The sequence below is a fragment of the Bombus pascuorum genome, chromosome 2 (genome assembly GCF_905332965.1).
Source record: "Bombus pascuorum chromosome 2, iyBomPasc1.1, whole genome shotgun sequence".
NCBI classification, from domain to species: domain Eukaryota; kingdom Metazoa; phylum Arthropoda; class Insecta; order Hymenoptera; family Apidae; genus Bombus; species Bombus pascuorum.
The window spans coordinates 13,689,040-13,709,005 of NC_083489.1; the positions used below are offsets into that span (position 1 = coordinate 13,689,040).

General features: G+C 39.2%; 1 protein-coding gene across 2 annotated transcripts in view; it reads left to right on the forward strand.

Annotated features, from left to right (window-relative positions):
- LOC132916608 (transcriptional regulator ERG homolog) overlaps positions 1–19,966 on the forward strand; it is a 68,971-nt gene that overhangs the window by 28,341 nt on the left and 20,664 nt on the right. For both annotated transcript variants that reach the window (XM_060976747.1, XM_060976746.1), the window contains exon 3: positions 15,204–15,263. In XM_060976747.1, coding sequence (XP_060832730.1) covers positions 15,204–15,263 — 60 coding nt within the window. The remainder of the gene's footprint in view (positions 1–15,203; positions 15,264–19,966) is intronic.

A 19,966-nucleotide genomic window follows, 5' to 3' on the forward strand; every position in this document is an offset into this window, starting at 1 on the left:
ATATGTATAACTATTTTCTTAGCGAAAATCGTTCTTCCGTTCTCCTTTCCATCTGCCTATCTCTCCCTTCTTCTCCCTCCTATCCCAATATGTTCGGTCTCTTTCTTGTTGCATCTATTTTCACGTTACGTTACCTTGATTTTCTTTTGCAATTGTTGCGTAGATAACACCTTGCATATTCGGTTTTCTTCTTGTTATGTTTTTCCTTTGTGTACCTTCCCCTCTACCTCTCTTCTTGCCAGTACGAATATACTCGGTTTCTTTAAGTCTCCTCTTCAACCTTCATGCCCCTCGCATCCTCCACTTAGGGTTGTTTCTAGATCGTTCTCACGTCGATCGAATTCCTCTAACCATTAAAATCCTTTACGTCCGTTCAAACGAGAACGAAGTTGAGATATGAAAATTCAAAGACCACAGCGTGATATAATAAACGCAATGACTTCTAAAACACAAGCAACAATTACACCAGATATGTAACATTTCTCTGTAACAGATACTCAGAAAAATCACAACAAAACCAAACCATTGACTCTACGATCTTGGTACGCATCGTTCCACTTAATTAACTAATTTCTAATTTTGTCTTCAATTTCTTTCACCACAAACCAGACCAAACCCGAAACAGGATATCCAATTGTCTTCGTGTATTTTTAAAGCAACTCCTCTCGCTCTTCTCGACGACCAATGCACACACCAAAGCATCCACGTTTCCTTCTTCGCTATTCATTTATTCTCGTTGCACCGTGCAACGTACCTTTTCCTCTCTTCTGCCTTTCTCTGCTTCTTTCTCTCTTTTTCTCGTTCGCCAATGCCACAGAATAGAACGTCCTGTCTCGTGGTACGCTTCGCTCTTTTATTTTAATTTTCCTCTTTCTTCTTTCCATTTTCATTTTTCATTTTTCTTTTTAACGAGGAAGAATTTGAAAATTCGAACAGGAGCTCGATGTTATCGGAACGGTGTCTCTTTAGCCGTGGTTTCCGGGGGCAGCAACGGAGCGGATGCAACCGGAAATCCTGTTGGCAGGGACAAAAGCACGAAGTTGCTCGGTCCAGCGCGACTGGAGATATGCAAATCCGTGGTAATTAGGCTCTGGATATACGAAGCGTGCACGAACGACGCGCAATGTTCGCATTGGTAAGTTCGACATTGGAGTAACAGTGGTGAAGAGATTGGCGGGGACAGAGGAGGTGGAAAGCGAGGGCCTTTGTTTGAACCAACGTCTGCGTTCTTCCGTGACGTAATTAATAGCCTTTGCTTCTACAACCGCGCCCCTACGACCTCTTCATGGATAACGCTCTCCACGCGTCTCCGACAATCCGACCGAATCGAGCGCGGAATCCTGATCGTCCCGGAGGAAACCTCGTTTTTCTTTCTTCCTTTCTGTTCTTCTTTTTTGCTCTTTGCTTGGTGTATACGGTTCGTTGTATCGCGTGAGTGTCTTTGTTACATAGGTTCTTATCGCGTCATTGGACTGCTTCAAATGTTTTCTTGATGAATGAAATTGTAGAATAATTTTGGAATACTTTCAAGACGATGGTATCTCGTCCTTCTTTGTAAATTGACTTTGTAACTGGTTTTCTATATCTTTATATTTATATTTATGTTTCATATTTATATTTATCCTGTTTATCCTATATCCTTATATTTTGTATAGGATTGATTTTACATGAGTATCTCTGTTACATAGGTTTTTATTTTGTCAGTGGACTGCTTCAAATGTTTTCCTGATGAGTGAAATTGTACAACAATTTTGGAATACTTTCAAGACAATGGTGTCTCATCCTTCTTTGTAAATTGACTTTGCAACTGGTTTTCTATATTTTTATATTTATATTTATCCTATATACTTATATTTTGTATAAGGTTGATCTTACCAGAGTGTCTTTGTTAAATAGGTTTTTATTTTGTCAGTGGATTGCTTGAAAAGGTTTTCCTGATGAGTGAAATTGTACAACAATTTTGGAATACTTTCAAGACAATGATATCTCATCCTTCTTTGTAAATTGACTTTGCAACTGGTTTTCTATATTTTTATATTTATACTTATCCTATATCCTTATATTTTGTATAAGGTTGATCTTACATGAGTATCTTTGTTACATAGGTTTTTATTTTGTCAGTGGACTGCTTCAAACGATTTTCCTGATGAGTGAAATTGTACAATAATTTTGGAATATTTTCAAGACAATGGTATCTCGTCTTTTTAAATGAATTGTGTAGCTGGTTTTATGTATCACAGTTACGGAGAAGAATTTTTATTATATTAGAGTTACGTGTAGAAAATTTTGAGAAAATTTCAGGATAGTGACGATGATGGTACGATGGTGTGCTTTTCTATAACTTTTTCTAAATTTATTTTATACGCAACGTTCTACATTAGAACTGCGTATAAGAATATTGAAGATTTTGGAAAAGTTTAAAATGACGGTATCGTATCGTTCTGTGGTTTTCCTTTTTCACACTAATTTCTCTTATGGGTGATCCTATATCGAAGTTATAGATATCCTAGAAAATTAATTTGACGGATAATATACAAAATATATAGTCTTCCTTTTTTAAAAGAATTGAATTTGAATTTTCAAATCTCTAAACTTGAATAAATTTTGTATAAAACTCCTCGCCAAGAAGAAAATTTCAAATTTCAAAGTACACAAGATATTACCATTAACGCAAGACGTATGTACAATTATTGAGTATGGCTAATTTAAAGATGTTAAGGGAGTATCGAGATCGAGACAGGGGTGTTTGTAAATGCGAACGTTCGGCTTTGTGTCGATGCCGGGTGCAGGTCGGTAAACATGCCAAGAAGAGCGCGTCTACGGATGCGTGGGACTTTAAAATCCTATGCAAAGATACTCCGCAAAAGGCTTCATAAATTTGGACTGCGTCCCTTCGAAATCTGACAAAGTGAATTCAACGAAATGTTTACCCGTCGCAAAAATTCAAAGTTGCTCTTGCAGAAAAGAAAATTGCAAGAAAACGTTCGTTCTACAATAATCGATGTATTTTTCTACGAATAAATCAGATACCATCTACGATAAAATCTCGCTTTCAAGCAAAAAATCTCTGACGAATTTCATCTGTTCGTTCTAAATAATTAATCTAATCTAATATTAATCTAACGCTAATGTAACATCGAAGATCCTGAATATGAACGTTTATTCACAGAACATAACAATGATCGTCGTTTAAACGTTTCTCAACCAAACGTTCACGGACCAACGTTTGCTCTTTTAATTACTCGTCGATGAAACCTCGCCCGTGAAATACGCTCTGTAAAAGCTTGTCACAACGAAGCGAGTAAAAAGGCGCACAGGACCTTGGAAGACTATTACGACTAACCCTAAAACCCAATTTCCTAGCCTCTTATCAGACAACTCTCGATCAGGCTGTTCGATTCGTGGCTATCCTCTGCGTTTCATTCACCGCGTTGTACAAATTGAATACAAGGAATTATCTGCTCGCAGTCTCGGGAACATATATCTGATCTGACGCTTAAACGTCCCGGACGAACGTTTTCCCTCCGTCCAATCCGCAAACGCAACAAAACTGACACGCTTCTTATCGTGTTACGTAGGTCCAGAGCGAGAAAGAGAGAAAGAGAGAGAGAGAGAGAAGAGCAAAAAGGGGGTGGTAAGGTGGTAAGGGGTGGCGAATGGCTGGGTTCTGTGCGGACGGAAACGTAGCGGGGGTAACTGGCTCCCTCGTCGTTCCGTTCCCTGGCTCGTAGCCTACGCGTCCCGCGTACAATAGCCCAGGCCCTGTCATGTTTCATGCGGCACAATGATACTCGTCGCCCTAGCGCCGATACCACGCCGAAGTAGCCGCTTTGGTAACGCCGCTTTGGTATCTCAAGATAATGCACGCGGGGAAATCGCGGCACGCGGTAGCTTCTGTTACCCTTCCTGCTCTTTCTCGCTCTATTTTCTTCCCTCTGACTCTGTTACCCTCGTTGTTGGATGGTAGTAACGTTCTCCAAGTGACCCTGAATAGTTCGAACTGATTGAGACAGGATGATGTGGTACTCGAAGGATTCACTTGGCATCCACTTTTGTTAGCTTGATCGAGGCAATTGGGATGGAGATGGGGTAGGCAGTAGTGGTAGGATTGGTGAATGGGGTGGTTGAAGGAGTTTGGAAGAGTTCGAGAAGGTTTCTTGGGGGAGGGGGATGGAAGATTTTAGGGAACCCTGGAATTTGGTGAACGAGGATGACTCGACGTGGTAGCAATAATTTTTGGAAACTCTAATTCCGTAACTTTTAAATACGTATTTGGAAAGAGAGAAACTGAGAGAAAGAGGAAAAAGAAGGAGAGAAGAGGTGAAAAAGAAAGTAAGAATTTTTGAAGAAGCTGTTTTTTAAAGAAATGGGGAGAAGCGGATAAGAGGTTGGAAAAGAAGATGTAGGGTTAAAATGGAAGCAAGGGAAAGTAATAAGAAAACGAGAGAAAGAGAGAAAAGAAAACGAGATAGGACGAAATAAGAGAAAAAATATATATATATATGTTATCCGTTACAAAATATTAAAACTGTGTTACAAAGTGATCATTATTTCGTAATGTTCCTCTTCATAGTAATAATTTATGACTGGACGTAATATTTGCAACGTGGCACTTGCCACCACTTCTAAATATAAGAAACATATCCGGTCAGTTCGTCATAAATGACTCACCATATGTCTGCCATAACTCTGCCTCTCAAGGATTTGTATCAAAATCATACGACAGGCTGAACGTGCTAATATATTCATTATTCAAATTCAACTCAGACGACGTACCATAGGGTGGTCAATGGACGCCAGACACGCCAACGTTTCTCCCTTGACTCTTTCCTTCCGACTTCGATGCCTCTGCAACCGCGAAATCTTGATATCACAAAATATCAATCGAAAGAATATTGCATTAGAAATACGATACGGTAAAACCCTATGCGAATTTGCCGGAGGACGAATAATTCACACAATAGAAGCTTAAGTTTGGGTAAACGAATCGAATGAACAAAAGTTTAATTGATAGGACATTCACTAAAATTTCGTTCTAAAAGTAGAGTTCAGATAAACAGAGTTCTACCTACGAAGTAATATTCTTCGAACGACTATAATAATTTATGTTACATCACTAAAATTTTGGCTGTTTCATTCTATTTTGTCTGTTACATTCTTCGCCATGCTATAATATTGAACTATATTAAAAACTGTAATATTAGGTAATCTAAAAAAATCGTTATTGTTCCCAATGGTCCAATGCTATCGATTAAGAGTTAAGACGTTTGTGAGAATATTCCAGGTATCTTTAACCAGTTAGCTGTTGCGACCTCTCTGAACAGTGTGTAGCTAGAATGTGTCAAAAAAAGTAAGCGATGACGAGTATACTCGTCAAACGCGGAATATGTATGGCTTATAATATAGAAATAAGTTACAATGAAATTATCGTTTCATTTTTCTTTTTCTTTTTTTTACACGACGAGTATACTCGTCATAAGACGAAATATTGTCACTTCTTCGTGACGAGTATAATTGTCATAAGACGACATATTGCCATTTCTTCGTGACGAGTATACGCGTCATAAGACGAAATATTGCCATTTCTTCGTGACGAGTATACACGTCATAACACCAAATATTGCCATTTCTTCGTGACGAGTCTACTCGTCAAAAACGGATAACTGGTTAAAACGTTCATAGAACCCTAACCCAAACCTAACCCGAATGTGTCGAATCTCGTTGTGTAATAAATACACGAAGATACGATAAAAATATAAGTCTACAAAAATACGTAAAAATATAAAGAATAAATAAAAATATTTCGTTCGAATAAAATGCCCAAAGACTGGTATGCACGTACATACGCGGCCGCATGCGTTTCCTCAGTTCATTTGAGGCATCCTTTGGAACGACGAACCCCCAGGAGAAGGGCACGCGCGCGCCACGCGACCGCGTGCGGCCAGTGGCGCATTTAACGCGCGATCGCTCTCGAGTGTCCGCGTGCCGGGGTCGAAGGGTATCCGCGACGACCATCCCCCTTCCACGTTCGCACACGTTGCACAACGCGTTCCTCCGTCTCGGTCCACGAACGTCGGATGTCGACGTGGACCTTCTGCTATGGGAGTCGATTTTAGGCTTCGTAGGGTTCACGATTTATTACCGTACATGTATAGGGAGAGAGCGAAGAGAAATGGATTTTGAATCCATTGGTACCATTTTGTGCCTTCGATTGAGCCGTTTTCCATCGAGTATGTAATATTTTTATAGGTCGAGATTAGGTGGAGCATCCAACGTTGAAACGAAATTTAAAGCGGACATCTAAATTTCATAATTGCGCCGTGGATTTTTATGCGATTTTAATGAATTTGAAAGTGAAGAAATCCACAAATAGCATAGAATATACAAAGAACTATGAAGAAATATTCGAAGCGGAGTGTTATTTGCGATGTTTTAACTTTATAAAGCAAATTTCTTCTGCGTAGGTTCCGTTTATTTAGCTGTGTTTGTAAAAGTACGAAGTTGCATATAAGTCCGCAGTCTATTTTTTAATATTTAATAAAATTGATTCTTCTGCCTGGGTATCTTTATAAGTAAAATAGAGCTTGGAAATTTTTCCACGGTATCGTAAAATCGAAATTCAAACTTCTCTTTAAAAAGAAATATGAAGAAACAAGAAAGAAGAAATAATGTATAGTATATAGTATGTATATAATGTATGTATATAATGTACAGTATGTATGTATAGTATATGTATAGAATAATATATAGTAAATTATTTTTACCGGTCGATTCTAGGATTTTGTTCTTTGCCTTAACTTATTCTCCAAATGTCACGCAGTCTATCTAATTATGTACAAAATACGTGAAGCAGGCATTCCAACACTGACAGACTCCTATATAGTGATCTCTCCCGCCCTGTTTACAATGAATCACGACTGTAAATGGTTAATGGGAGCTGTAACTATAGCGTAGTGGCTACGTTGGCCACTTTTCAGCCTTCGACGGACGTCGAACGGCGGCGCCCTTCCATGGGGTAGTTTGGATGAAGAAAGGGCGATGAGGTGGAAATGAGTATTCAGTTTTTTGTTTTTTCGTTAGAACAGGAAACAGCGAACGGCGCTTGTAGTATGTATATGAAAATGACTAGATCATTTTGCTTACTATATTTAGGTATATGTATAATTTAATATTTATAATAACATAATCGATAAAAATTGCAAGAATATTAAAAGAATTGATAAATTGTTTCCAGTAATTAAAAAGTAATTGAAAATTTATCAAGGACGAAAAGGGGACGACGCAGAAGACTTGATCTTGTAAAAAAAATGGAAAATTTATTAATAACTGGTTAAGTTCGTCCATGATAATTAAGGTAAGGAGGAAATTATTTGAAAAATTCGAAATTCTTTACGAATTCTTTGTACGAAACTTCTTTACGAAAACTCTTCACCTAGAAGATATTTCATCGCGATGAAAAGTAGGGTGTCCTGATAGCGTGAACCACGGTTATAAACACTTTAATGGGAGCTGTCGATGCTGCCGCCACAGCCACTTTCAGCCTTCGACGTTCGTCGATCGCATCAGTTTGGGGAGCCCCGCTATACAACCCTTGTACGAAATTCTAGAGAAAAAGAAAAGGGTCTGATAAAAGATTAGGAAACTAAAATTACCAGCGAACTCTCTGATTTTCCGTTCTAGATAAATTCCAAGTTTATCTAAAATCTGAACTAGTGACTTAGTATTATCTGACCAGCAAACTTCTACCATTAACTCCGCTGAATCGATCATAATTAAATCGTATGTTTAGGTCACCGCTGATAAAAATGGCACATTAAAGAAAAGTTTTTAAGTACTGTCGTATTTGAACATTTGGCAACTTTTGTAATACCATAGAGTACATTATACTTTTAGAATCAGAGTATTTCAAATATCATATTATATAACGTCGTATAGTTAATATACAGCGTTTTATATCTTTGGAACGTAAAGAGAAAGACGAAGCCGAAAGGAAAAATTTGTAAGAAAAAGGCGAACGAGATGGTCGATAGTTGTTTCGCCTAAGAATTATCGGCCGCTCCATATTTTTTACATTTTACATATGAATATTTTATACTTGATGCTGTATCTACTAGATTGATTTATTACTTCGGTTTACTGCTAGTTGATTAAAATAAAAAATGGGGAATTGTTAGTTCGTAATAGCAGGCAAAAATATATGAAAAACAGGTTCGAATAATTTATGAGATTGCAAGGTAGAGAACGATGATTCTGGTATTGAGTCATGAATCGACTGGCCGTGTAACAAGCACGATCAGAACTGATATTCTTCGACTCGACCTCCGGTTGCACGGGATATCCTGCTGGCGTGAATCACGGACATAAGCAGGCAAACGAGAACCATCGATGTGGCCACGCACGCACCCTGACCACTTTCAACTTCATCGTCCTTTCACCCCCTCGTTTCATGATATTCCGCGAAAAGCCCTACCTCGAAATCGATCGTCTTGATGGCTTTTTAATCGGTCCCCGTTTTACTTTGATAAAGTACTTTTTTAGAGAATAGCACAGAACGAAAGAAATAGATGAAAATAAAATAAAAGGAGAACTCGGTTCGAGAATTGGCATGTTACTGAAAATGTATGTGTGTACATTGGAAATTATACAATTTGTAAACGGCAGTTTGTAAATTTGCATAATTTTTTCGTTCTTTTGTGTAAAACCTTGATCAGTTCTCAAAATCAAGTTGCTTGGATTTTAAGTTCACGTAACACACATTTTCATCAGATCTCCAAGTAGTTTCACACGAGTCTCACTGTTCGAAACGTATTTCAAGATTCGACCAATAGTCGAAATACTTTCAAATTCCCTGGATACTTGGAAGGATGTTTCATATCGAAATAACAACTTCGCATTGGTCAAGTTTTGCATTCTCCAATTTCAAGCTACCTATTGCACAGTTCAAAAAATAATTTTCATAATCTGAAAATGATTATGAAATTCCTACATTTCTTTATCTGAAATTCTTACTTGATTCTTACCCTCATTCTTATATTAGCATGCCACAATATAAAACTAATATGATTATTCTGTGCAAAGATTACCATTGAATTATGGTTAAAACTGAGTTGACTCAAATAATCTTATCCCACATCATTTTTCTCGTTATGTACAGGGTGTCCGGCTGCAGATGTCAGGAAATTTAAGGGAGAATCTTTGAGGCCGAAATAAGTCGAAAATCAAGAATAACAAAATTGTTTCTCAATTACTGACAATTAAAATTTGGCCAAAATATCCCGGCACGCGAGCAAACCTCCTTACACGAACGAAAGGAGGTCAGCCTAAGCAACGGCGCGCACAGTGATCCTCAAACCGAACATGGGCCACAGCCTACCTCATACAAGCTTTTCCTGCAAAAAAAAAAAAAATGGTAGATTGAACATTAAACCTGCTTACTCATGGAAATCCATAAGAACATATATATAACATAGAATATAGAACATAGAGGATTAATACTCCCTCTAATCCTTTGCTTCCATGATTCATAAATAAAATAGCGTATTGTCAATGTTCACAAAAGATTTACACACGCACCATGAGTGTCCACAAACAAATACAACAAATTATAATAATCAATACGCCTTCCGTCTTCTTGTAGACAGAGGCTGACTCTCTTCAAATTTTGCCTTTTTATGTGAATATTTCCCATTGTCTTCTGTGCCATCGTTGGTCTATTTTGCAAAACATCTTTGCGCTAGGTATAGTCTCCCATTGGGATACTTTTCGCTGTATAAATTTTGTAGCTAAAGTGAATATTTACCGAAAATCTTGAAGTCGATTTTTCAATAGTTCCTGCAAAATATCAGATAAATATAAAGTACAACGAAGATGAAAGCATCGGCAAAGAGCATCTTAAATTTTTCTTTCTGTATGAACTCTGCGTCGCTACATTGCTATGTTTTAGCCATTTTAAGACAAGAGGCTAGAACAGTTTTGGAAGAGCAGAGTCATTCCGACAGTCGACGAGAAACTTTCAGAGAACTGAAAATATTAAACTAGAGTGTCACTTGCGTGTATCGTGTGTGCAATGCGCGTAGTGAGCGTTATATATGGTGAAACACTTCTAATGTACCAACACTGAAAATTCTCAATATTATTTGAACAGCATTTCGCAGAGATTTGTATAATCAAAACTCGATGGAAGAAATATCGAAAGGTTACAGTTGTTTCGCATGTTGTACAATGAACGAACGATATCGAAAGCAGAGATAGAGATCGTAGAAATCAGCTTTTAATTTGCCACATTGGCCGGTCGATCGATAGTCGCCGCAGATTTCCCTTGTCAATGGGTATCGTTTAACGGGCCGATATTTTCACCGGGAAATTATAATAATTATACCGTCGGGTACCGCGGGCAACGATCGCGATGAAAATTACGCGATGACCCCGTTATTAACGCAATTTGCATTCCATTGCAATTACTCCCTTTGCCTCTGGCCACCACCACCCCATAGGGGTGGTTATAACATCCACGGTGATTTCCATAAAATCTGCTTTGCACCGCGAAAACATGAGGCTGTCTTAATTAATTGATTATTTATCCGCAATTATAATGCTGACAAAGAAAGTTTACGATGTAACACGCTCGAAACAGCTTGCACTCGCCCGCGTTCGCTATTGTATATTCACCACGTAATTCGAATGTTCCGCATTTACAACCGTAGAAAATTTGTTGATCAACAGGAATCAATTTTCCACGTTGTTTTCGGTTTAAAAGGAAGTTTGTTAGAAACTTTTTAGGAGACGAAAGAGGAGGAAATATCTCCAATATTTCTTATCAAATTGAACCAAGCAAAAAAACAAAGTCCTCGACTGCTCCTGCTTTCTCTGTCCAAGAAATTGTACGAGACACAAAGAAAAACAAAGAATAAAAAAAGGAAGTTTTAGAACACGCAAAGATCATAGAGAGACAAAAGCGTAGAAAACACGCAGGTTGAAAAATAATGGAAACGCTTTGTCCCGATCTTGCCAGGGAATTCCTCTAATCCTTCTTGTCGAGAACAAGAAACAAAAGAAAGGAAAAGAAACCTCAAGGATTCGTTCGCTTGAAAGTTGTCAGATTTCTTCCTCGTCTTCCTCTTGCAAAGAATCAGCCTGTGATGTTCCAAGAAATTGCAAGATACGAAAAAGGAAGAAAGGACAGAATCAAACGAACAACGCTAACCACCTAAGCAAACAAACAAAAATTAAGAAAAACTGCGAACCGCGTAAAGGTCGTAAAGGTGTAAAAAGACAGAAGCATAGAAAACGTCCGAAGCGAAGAATAATGGAAACACCTTGGCCCATTACTGCCAAAATTCCCTGACCATTCTCTCTCTAAACGGGCACCGTTACCACAGAGGGTTTGTTCCGGAAGGGAACCGGTGGCACGTCGTTACCGGGGCAAACTACGTCGTCGACAACGTCGGTCGGTAAGTGCAGGAGGTCCGGTACGTTCGTGCCCGGCCACCTAGCAACCTGGTACCGTCGCTCTTCCTCTTCATACACACATTTCCACATCTCCACACACACACATAAACACACCCCTCTTCTCTTCTCTTCGTCTCTCTTCGTTCTCAGCCCTCTTTTACTCTCCTCTCGCTTTCTCATCTTCTTTAACCCCTCACACGCTCTGTATACAGGGTTCTCACCCTATACAGAGCGCAGGCGTTTATCCGCCCCTTGGTTCCAGGGTGTAAGTCCAAGCATAAACCCCGCCTACCTTGCCACATCAACGAGCCAACCCCTGGTGGCCGTTCTCTTGCCTCGTTCAACGAAAACCAGACTCATGGGCGGAGACAAGGTTGCACGATTATCGTCACTGCCCCTAGAAACGTTTCTCGACCGCCAGTGTCACTCAGAGCGGGTCGCAAAGATGATCGGCGCCCTTATCGCGCAGACAACCAACTCGTATCGTAGATTCGAACGATCGAATTCGTTCTTCGTGATCCTCCTTTGTGTCGTGATTTTTATTATTAATATCGATATCGAGAAGGTACACGTCGCCGTGTAAACCTCGTAACATCTAGTCGATAAGTTTACACTCTTCCAGAAGTTCCGTTCGACCAAGTTCGAAGTAGGTTTCGATCATTTGGTTCGGTTGGGTTCTCTTGATTTCATCAAGAGGTATATTTGTTTGATTATGAGAAGACGTTTTGATTGGTTAGCGACGGGGTTACCAGCGGTTTGGACGTTCGTAGTGCCGTGATTTCGAGACACTACAGGGGGGTGTAGATATCCCGTGTAGGCCAGCGTATCCAGCGGTTGCTGGTACACGGGTCAACGCCGCGCGATGCTGGACCTTAAGAGCAGCGGGACCACCGCCGCGGAACTCCCACGCACCACGGCGTTCACCAATCTATCCATGCTGTTCGCCGGTACGTTCGTCGATTTTCGTATGTAAAACACGTTGAGCTTTGCGCGGTTCTTTATTTTATGCGAGGCTGACTTTGGTTTGGGCCCCCATGCGCTCCATTAATCTGCTGATGTTGATCCGTTGGCAGCTGATTCTGTAAACAGTGTAACAACTGTAGTTTACGATCGATTGAAATATTAATTTAGTTTGAAATTAATTCACCTGACACGACCTGGTCGTGCAGTCTATTCAATTCAATGTCTTCTGACATTTTTAGAATATTTTTGTATTTTTAGTTCTGAAAGTCATACCTGTCACGTTTATTCATCGTTTCGACCAAATATTGTTTGCTATAAAATTGTAGCGTTTCTTCCTATCGTGCACCTTTTTCTTAGTTCAGAGATTCTTTTGTTATAGTCATTGATACTTCGTTATTGCGAGATTATTTGCGCACTTCGTAACGCTAAAAGAAAGTCTTATAAATATACTTATTAATAGATTTCTTGTCCCAATTTTACGTTAAACACTTTTTTAAAACGTTATAAATTCTTTTCGTTCGCAAAAGTGAGAACAAGATCGAGATATAAAAGAATCGATAACGATGATCTAGATCCAACGATGATCCATGTGCGACCACGTGACACTATGGTTTCGTTTGACGCTGTATGGTGTGCATGGAACCTCACGACAAGTGAATGTATCGAGATAACAAAAAAGAATAAGTTGACTTTTCCAACGGTACTGTTCTGTTCTCTCTTTCGTGTTTGATGCTGAAGAGGCTGACACCTTTCAGTCCCTTAATAAAGAGATTCACAAACTTTGGACGATAACGTTCTTCGTGGCGAATAAGATAAGCTGATTCTAGTCTTCCCTACAAAAAAGATCATTTTTATCAATACTATGTCACAACCTCATGTAACAAATAGCAAAGGTAATAGTAAATACGAGTATTTTACAATAAGATTATAGTTTCATTATGAAGGACTTATTTCTATATTTATTTATACATATAAGAGTATCTAAACATATAAGAAAAGAAAAACAGGTCATCTTACTTGAACCACTCGAGGTTCCTTCTTTTACTCTTCGCTAACTTTATAATGAAATTTGCTAGTATTTTATCTGAATAAAAAATATATCATAAACAATCTGCAAATAATTTCACCATTAACTTACTTAAAAAGGTGGCAACGATCCTTTAAAAAAGAGAAGTTCTCCCCTGTAATGCGAATAGATGTAACTAAAAAAGCCAGAGAAAAGAGCAGGTAATTGGAAGAGAGTAGATGATTCCCAGGCTGAAGCGGTACATTAGCGCATGAATAGTCCCTGACATTTTCGTGAACGTGAAATCCGAGGCCCTATTAATGGAGCATGGTCTACAGATCAAATGAAGAGGGCAGTGAAGACGAAAAGTTGACTCGTTTCGTACACCTAGGCTTTCTGTTTGCACAGAAAGACGGACTTTCTGCGAGCATGACGTACCGTACCGCGTGTGTATACACATGGGAGCCACCCTCGTGCCAATAACTGCCAAATGAAAATATATCTGTCTGCAAACAGACCGGCGGCGCTCGAAACACCGCCGGAAGAATCGACCGAAGGTTCCTAAGGGATGATCGCGACGTCCCTGAAACCAATACCGTGCACGCGTTTCGATCACTACCGTGACAGCAGTGTTAACATAAATATCTTAGATAAATATAGGTGTTCGGATAAATATAGCAGATTTTAGATAGGTATACATATATAGAATATAGATAGGGTATTTCAGTATTTGGAAAATATAATAAAAAACGGTACAATGATTCGCATTAATATTTGGATACCGCTATATGGTATTCTTATAGATTCATTCTTATACAATCGGTATCATTTCTTATCAAAATTCTTCTGCTCATCTTCTTGTATTTATGGTCCAATATCATCCAATATCACATCAGAGTGTGATTGTTCTATTTCATTTGTATTTGTTTAAAATAGTGTTGCATGTTCTTAGCAAATATATAAATATATATAAAAATAATATATAAATATATAAATATATTTCGTTAGCAAAAATATAAATTTCATTTATGTAACGTATATAGCTGTTTGCGTAGTATCGCGATAAACTAAACGTAATGTGGAAATTTGATATCTAAGAATTAGAAGAGGTATTTTAATCTGTTGAAAAATACATAGAGCAGTCAGCCACAGTATGACGCGACGTTGGACCACAGATGCAAGAAAATGGCAATGGACAGATTATTATAACAAATGTTACTCGGTAATTTTGAGCCATTCTAACGATAATCGAAGAAACTGTTCAGCATCGATCTTTTCGACGATCGGAACGCAAACTTCGGAAGCACCGTCTTCTCGCCACGCGAAAAGTGATTTTAATCGATCGTCGAGGCCGGTGGATCGTATTTTCCAAGGTACACGGACTTGAAAGAAGGCGGTGTATCGTTAAGGGGTCGTAAAGATTTTCTTAAGGAATTGTTTTTCAACGAAACTCGCTGGAAACCGGCGATCAGATATACTTTACGGCCACCAAGCGATTCACAGAACTGATTACCTTGCAATTGCAGACGGTATACGTCTTCTAATAACTTGACCTAAAAAAACAGAGAAAAAGAAAATTGTGTAATCTCTCGTAAGGGATCGCGAAGCGAATGTAACACGTGCCTGGGTTGCATTTTATAGCTCGATCGATGTACTGTTTTTCTTTCAACATTGTGTTGTAAACTATTATTTTCATTGAAATTATAACGTCTGCGTGTTGAAAGATTTATTTTGAGGATTCTGTGATTCGTATTTATGCGAGCTTCTTTTTTCCTTCACGTTACAGATGCTAGCAGCTCGTACAAAGGAGGCTGGAGCCACGCCACGTCGCCAGCTCCTGGACAGGGTAAGTTACTTTCGTTATTCCTAGTTCATAGTAATTTGACGTTCTATTGTTATGATCGGAGGTTTGTACTTTCGGACGTTTGGAGTGGTTCGTGGTAGGAATAATCGTTTCGACTTGAGGTTCATAGGTCGTAGAACGTTCCTGTTGCTGTGTAAATGGCGATGTTTCTTGAAATTGTAGTTCGTCGATTTGTCGAAATGGCTTCCTTTAGAACATCACATAAAAGACAGAATGTAGATGATCTATCGATTTTTGCTAACAGATCTTAAACAGGCTAAACATTTCTTTGATCGTTCCCAATCTTAATCGATTCGCGATTTTTTGGAAAAAAAATTCCCCCTTTTTGTTTTCGTGCTCTTCCCAAAGAAGAAGTAATTTTGAAATAGAAATACCAGTGAAGAAGAAAAAACAGACAAATGTGGCTAACGGTTAGAGTACAAAATCTATGCACAAATTCCAGGAAGAAGCTAACATACCCCAATAACTCCACCACAAGAAGCTCAGTAACTGAAACCGCCAGAGAGAAGTCGTCTCTACGAATCGATCCTCGTTGCCATCTTATCGGCCACGGGTGCTAGGATTCCAGTTCCTCCTTCTCCCTTCTCCACCTCCAGATTTTCCTTCTCCCCGTTCTCGATTCGCTACATACAGCCCGGCCAAAGGGTGGTCGGAGGCGCCTCTGGGTGCAAGTTCACGCGTCGCGACTCCTGCCTTCTTCCCTCGCCTTTGTATTCGAATCTACGACTCTCTCCCCATACATATACGCAGCTATATATGTATCTGTATAAGAACGTAATACATGGAACACAGTATATTCGTATATGTACTGCGGATTTTTATGCGCTTATGGAAAATTTAAAGGTGCAAAAGTGCAGAGAACGCGCGTCCTGTAATCGCAAAAATATACGAAATATCCAGAATACATTATCTGTTCTAACATCTGTTAGATGAAACAAATCTCTGCTCTTATAGTTATGTTCATAAAAATATCAATTTGCATAAATATCCTCAGTCCAGTTATATACATATATATTTCTCTCTATACACATACGTATGCACACATATACATGTGTGTGTATATAATATATATAGAATACAAATATTTATACATATATCTGTGTGAGTGTACCTATGCATATGTGGATGCACGCATGTATACCTCTATGTGTGTACGTGTGCACGCATGCCTATGTGTGTATATCTTTGATATGTCTATGTATGAGACTAGATTGTATGTGCTTTTGTATATGTGAGAATTATGTGTGCGTGTAGGTGTGTGTGAGGATGGGGTGTGAGTGGGCGTCCCGGCGCTTTGTGGCGCGTTGAACCGCGGCCCCTTTGTCGTCAAGAGAGAGAGAGAGAGAGAGGGGGAGAGAGAACAAGCCCCGGGGGCTGTGTAGAGACGCTTGGCCGCGCGGCAACACCGAACAGTCCGGCCCCACCCTGTGGACTGCGCTGGCACAATCATCTCGCGGAGATCAGAGAGCCCTGCCCGCGGGCAGCTTGTTATAAACGGCTTCTGGACGCCCGGCCAGGTTACAACGCCATGGATCAGCTGGCAAAGAGCGAATTAACGCTTTGACTCTCCACTATTCAGAGGTTTGGCGAAGAAGAGAGGGAAGGATTGGAGGATGGTATTTTATCTTGAGTTCTCGGAGTGGGAAGTTGGTTTTGCAAGATTTTATGGCTGAAAGAAAAGGATATAGAGTTCTACGTAGATTTGCATATTGGAAAGTATGGAGGAATTGTGATCTGGAAAAGGTAATTTGGTAGGTAAATTGGATTTGGTTTAAATGAAACGTGAAGCAGAGTTCAGGAATAGTAGAATGTTCTTTGTTCCACGTTTTTGTTCGGTTTGAGAAGGTGAATGTCGGTTTCGGATAACTTTATGGGAAAATAAAGATGTACGGAGGTAGGTTTGCTTGATAGGAAATAACAAAGCGAAGGACAGTTACCTGTTTGTTTATGGTTTGAAGAAGCGAATGTGAATTCTGAAAGATCTGATAGGAAAGATTTTAACGTATAGTAGCAGTGTTCGTTAGTAACAAAATTGGGAGATAAATCATTGCAGATATAATAACTGTAAGAATAGATATTTGTACGAACCAGAAAGATTGCACATTAATTTGGTACATTGGCCAGTTCGATGAAATACGTAGTGACACAATCATTTCGCGGAGTTCAGAGGTTTAGCTTGGGGTGGTTTGATGTAAACGGCTTGTGGTTTCGACGCCTCGTTAGATTGCAATCACCATGGATCAGTTGTCAAAGAGGGAATTGATGGTCTCGTTCGCACGTGCGGATCGTACACGCAGCGATAGCATTTTCAAATCAAAACTGAAGAACGAAGAACACGGTACTATAGATATAGATAATCTTTCGGAAAATTTGATCACTTTTAATTTAAATTACCTTCTCAATTTTTTAAGCACACGACTCTATGATTACAAATTAATACTTCTCCCTTATTATGGTTGTTTTCAATTTGATTGATGTCTTACAGATTTGGATAGAAAAAGTATAGATAGAAACTTCTTCCAAATAAACTTCAAATGTATCTTGATACCTGAAAATGGAACGAGTGATATTATCATTAAAAACTAAAATAAAATAGAAAAATGTATGACAAATTGATATAAAAATCAATTACAAATACTTATCACTAATTTTATCAAACACGTAAGTAATAAATCAACAAATTCCTTAGTTTTCAACTAGAAACACAAGAGAAATTAAAATTCTAGAAGTCCTATAACATTCACTGTTTATTGTACAAGTCAGCAAACTCTGACTTAGCCAAAATTTCTCTCGAACCGGTGACCGAGCACCTTCTGTTATTACACTACAAAATCCTAGCTTACTCAATCTCTACACCTCGCCTTTTATCATTTCACGCATCAACGTCTCCAGCATGCTCGCAAATCGTCAACATCGTTCTGATCGTGGCCAACTTCCTTTGACTCGGTTTACACATCACGGGGCAACGCGAAAGGGAACGAAACCATCGTCAGCAGGAACCTCGTGAAATTACGCGACGACGCGTGTTGGCCTCGGGCCACTTTGTGGTTCTCGCGTCAAATTGAAATTACAAGCTACCCTTTCGTCCGCACACCTCTCACAGGCCAAATTAATTTGCTCTTCTTCTAATAATATTCCTTTCTGTCGAAAATAATTTAGAATGAATTTCCAACGATTCGACGATATCTTCTTCGATATTCTTTCCATTTTTTCGAGGTCGTGGATGGCGATGAATAGACTGCAGATTTTTATACAAATTTATGTCTTTGTGGATTTTTAGAGAAATTAAAAAATTAAGGAAATAGAATTTAAATAGAGATTAGTCATACTTATTAAACATTAAAACAAATGCTCTATTTTGAATATTTCATATATGTATCTCTATATGTTATATGCGTTCTGTGCATTTTTGCATATTTAAATTTCGCACAAATGCATCAAAAATCCGCGGTCTAGTGATAAACTATCCAACGATAGGTTCACTAGGCCATAAACGAATATTCCAGATACTTATATACGTTCCCCGTGGTAATTCGAGCAGAGTCATTAACGTTGAATCGCGTGTTCGCCGAAACTTATGGTGGATTACGCTTGTATACTTCTTATCGATGGAAGGAAGCTCCACGGCGCATTTTGTTCACGCGATTTCTTCAGAAGAAACTGGCGACTCTGTTGCGTAACCATAGGTGGATATACTAGGTGCTGTGTTGTTTTGCAATATTATCAACTCCAACATTTATCTTTTTCGCTTACTCTTCAACACCGCACAAAATTCCCTAAAAAAGGAAATCCACTTTAGATTTAGAATCTTAGTACTATCGATCATTATCTTTTTACTAATTTCTACTACGATTCAATGATAAGAATAATTGACTTTTAAATCATCCCTATAGCACCTGACAAATTTTCCAGAAGAAAATTCTTCGCGTTATCTTTAAAATCAAAAATCTTCCGCCTCGATCTTCGATCAGAAACCTTCATTCAGTTCTCCACAACTGTGCGGCAGTTTGAAAGTACTCAAAAAATTGGCGATCGAGAAGTCACACGAAAGGTCAGACATGTTCCACGAAAGGAACAGGCATGCACGAGGGTAAAAGGTTCGTCCAGGCATAGATATCGACCTCCGTTCTCAACCGGTCTGCCCAGTGGCCAGGAAAAGCGATTCTAAGACAACTGGTAGAACAATAAAAGTACTCCTCCCTGTTTCCACGTTCGCCACGAGCGTGCCTCGCGTGACTTGCTGACCCAAGTCGACCAACCCTCGACCTCTCTCCCACGTGTACATATATTCCTACATCTGTGCACACATACGTATACATATGTATTTACACATGTGTATCCGAAGGCAACCCTAACTTCCCTATGATAATTACGTACTCCGGCACGGCGACGCGTGCCTTGGCAGTTCACTCACGCGCCTGATCACGTATGCCGTGACTATCATACCACCTCGACACCCATAGGTAACGACCTGGCTACCCTCCACGCCGGATCTCCGGGGTAATGGGCGTTTGAAAAAGTGCAATCGAACGTCAGGTTACTGTGATTCAACGGTGAATTGAAATCAGGCCTCTGGTTGAAAGAGTAGAGGGAGGTGAAAGGTAAGCAAACAACGGTGAGACTTCGTTTGGATGTTTATGGTTGTAACGTTTGTCCATGCGTTGATTCGCCTGGAAGAGTTAGTC